We start from the raw sequence: 3,375 nt of genomic DNA, 5'->3' as shown, positions 1-3,375 counted from the left end.
ATGACATATCAATTTAATCTTTCAAATTTTTATGAATTTTAAGTGATAAATATAATGTAAATATAAATATATTATTCAAATATAAATATATAATACACATTATATAAATATATTAAATGTGGAAAATATAAAAAATTATATATTAAATACATTACACAATATATTTTATACATTCATATTTTATACAATTCATAAAAATTAAGATATAAAAATAAAAGAACATACTAAGGATTTTTATTAAAATTGTTATATAATCTGATAGTTCCATTGAATAGTTCCATTTAAACAAATATTTTATAAATATTTTTAAGTAAAAAGAAATATTCAATATTAATAATATGAGATTTTTTAAAAATTATACTTCATTTTATTATACGTACTATTTTATAATTTTAAAAACTTCAGTTTTAAAATTTATATAATTTTTTATTTATACAACATTTATATAAATTCAATTATAAAGATTAAAATTGAAAAATAAATAAAATGATAAAATTAATTAATTAATTATTCAATTATTAATAAATATTAACTATTCTTAAAATTAAAAAACGATTAAAACAAATGATGATGAATGAATGACTTAACCTTAATTTTAAGAACATAGTGCATCATTTTCAATATATTTAATTTACTTATATTTAACTTATATTTATCAAGTCAATTTATTTATTACTTACAAACATTAATAATGTTACGATTATTAGGAATACGATTTATATTTAAGATAAATAAATTATTTTTAAACAAAAACGAAACTAAAGAAATTCAATATATTCAAAATAATTTTTTATGGCATCAAAAGATCAATTTTAATTTAAATAATATGAATGACTTAGAAGAAAAAACCGATAAAAAGAAACAAAAGATTCCAAGAATTCCTAAAATTACACTTATACATCCAAATAAATCTGTAACTGTTACTCTATTAGAAGATGCAGAAAAATTAGCTAATCGCCGAAATCTCCAATTAGTACATGTGAGTGATAAATCTAAAAACAACAGACATATTTATAAACTTGTAGAATATTCAAAAATTGAAGAAAAAGAAGAAGAAAAGGAAGAAAAGGAAGAAAAATATTTAAAAAAAAAAATACATAATGATAAAAAAAAATTAAAATCCACTAAATTATTCACTATAAAAAATGATATAATGAATTATGATTTAAATATAAAAATCAATAATGTTAATAAAGTATTGAAGAAAAATCATAAAGTTAAAATATTTTTTATTCATCCTAATGGAATCCAGGTAAAAAGATGAACATTAATTATTAACAACTTTATAATCTATTTATTTATAATCTATATTTAATATAGATTATCTATATTTATATGTTTATTTGTATTATTAATAATAAATATATTAAAATTAATATATTTATTTACAATATTTATTAAAAATATTAATTGATATTATTAAATTCTTATTAATAAATTAAATATATAATATAATTCATTTTATAGGATGGGATAATAGAAAATGTAAAAAGCAAAGTGCAGGGAATTATTTCAGAACAAAAAATAAAAAAAGGTAATACTATACTTATATATTCTCCATTAGAAGATGAGAATAATTCTTCAAAGAATAATAGTATTTGATATATCTTAAAATAAAAATATATAAAATATTAGAAATATAGTAAAAATTATATTATAATTTTATAAAATGAATAATGAATTAATATGTGTACAAGAATATATACATATGTATATGTATAATACAAGGATTTGTCTTGTAAAATTTTATATAACATAAATTAATATCATACACAAAAAATTATTATATTATTATATTTATATTATATTTCATAAAATTATATTTAAAACTTAAATGATGTATATTTTTAATCATATAGTTTAAAATATTAAATAACAAAATACAATAATTTTAAATTTATTGCTTTATAATATCTTACATCTTTGAACACTAAAATGAGATTCAAAACTAGTTATTTTTAAATAAAAATGATTTCTTATAAATAATTCATAATAATATTTAAAAATATATTTTAGCATTAATTATAATTCAATAAATATTAAATAAATTTTATGCTTGTAATATTAAGTTATAATATTAATTATTAATAATGATTCTTATTTTAATTATATATTAAATTTAAATAAAAATAAAGTTTTGAATTTCATTTAGTATCATATTAAATATAATATTATTATTGTCAAATATAAGTGAATACATTAATTTGTTTAATAAACAATGATCTTATTATCTAACGATATGTAATATACATATAAGTATATTATTATCTAAAAATTTAATCATATAATTAATATATGTAAAAATATAAAGAAAAAAGGTATTAATAAATATTGTATAAAAATAAAATAATATTAACATATATTTTATTTAATAAAATTATCTCAACTAAAATAAAATAATGCAAAAATTGATTCAAAATTTTAATTTTAAAATTATTTGAAATTATTATATTTATAACATGATGTGATATTATACTTTTTATGTAAGCTGTTATTTTTTATTATTTTTTATATTACTATATCAAAAGTATTTTTAATACATACTACAATTATTTGAAAAAAAAAAGTATAATATATCATATTTATTTTTATATAATAGATTAAGTTTTTCGATAATAATATATAAGAATCATTTACAGATATTTCTACCAAGTTGATAAAATTTGTTCAATTAATTTTACTTAAATCTTAAATATACAATTTTAATAAACACTAAATGAAATATTTGATCTTAAACTGAGATCTATATTTTCTTAAATCTTATAAATGCCACAAATATATATTTTATAATACTTATACAGAGAAATATATATCATTGCAATATTGATTGTTTTATTTTTTAAGAGATGACACATCTTTTGATAATAATTGAAATATTTTATTTTTGCATAAAACAATTTATATTTGTTTTTTTTAGAAAATTTAATATAATATAGTTAATTATGTATAATATAATATGTGTAACATAATATATGTAACTATATGATATAGTTAATTATGTGTAATTTATACATTTTTTACTATAAATCCTGAACAGTTTCTTATTTTTTTATGACTAAGTGAAATATAATTCTATCCGACTGAAAGAATTATATTACATATAAGTAAAATAGTAATAATTTTATAATTATAATTATTTATTAATATTATTTTTCAACATTAAATTATATTAAGAAAAAAATTAAAACAAAAAATATAAAAAATGTAATAAAATATTTTGTGCGTATAAATTGATTGAAATTCATTAGAAATATTCGTAATATTTATCTTATAAATAAAATAACTTTTATTATATTCGAAATATATTGTTATTAGATCTAAAAAATTAGATCTAATCTAAAATATTATATTCCACATAAATTTATCAGAATATAC

At 14.2% G+C, this 3,375-nt stretch overlaps 1 protein-coding gene across 1 annotated transcript; it reads left to right on the top strand.

The window, feature by feature from the left end:
* Positions 1–682: 682 nt before the first annotated feature.
* On the top strand, positions 683–1,602 carry LOC102676290. Its single transcript, XM_031511862.1, has 2 exons — positions 683–979; positions 1,468–1,602. The coding sequence occupies exons 1-2, from the start codon at positions 692–694 to the stop codon at positions 1,600–1,602; spliced, it is 423 nt and encodes a 140-aa protein (XP_031367722.1). The 5' UTR covers positions 683–691.
* The last annotated feature ends 1,773 nt before the right edge of the window (positions 1,603–3,375 follow it).

Source organism: Apis dorsata, unplaced genomic scaffold (assembly GCF_000469605.1).
Source record: "Apis dorsata unplaced genomic scaffold, Apis dorsata 1.3 scaffold_357, whole genome shotgun sequence".
In the NCBI taxonomy this organism is placed as follows: Eukaryota; Metazoa; Arthropoda; class Insecta; order Hymenoptera; family Apidae; genus Apis; species Apis dorsata.
This window is presented reverse-complemented; position numbering and strand designations above follow the sequence as displayed.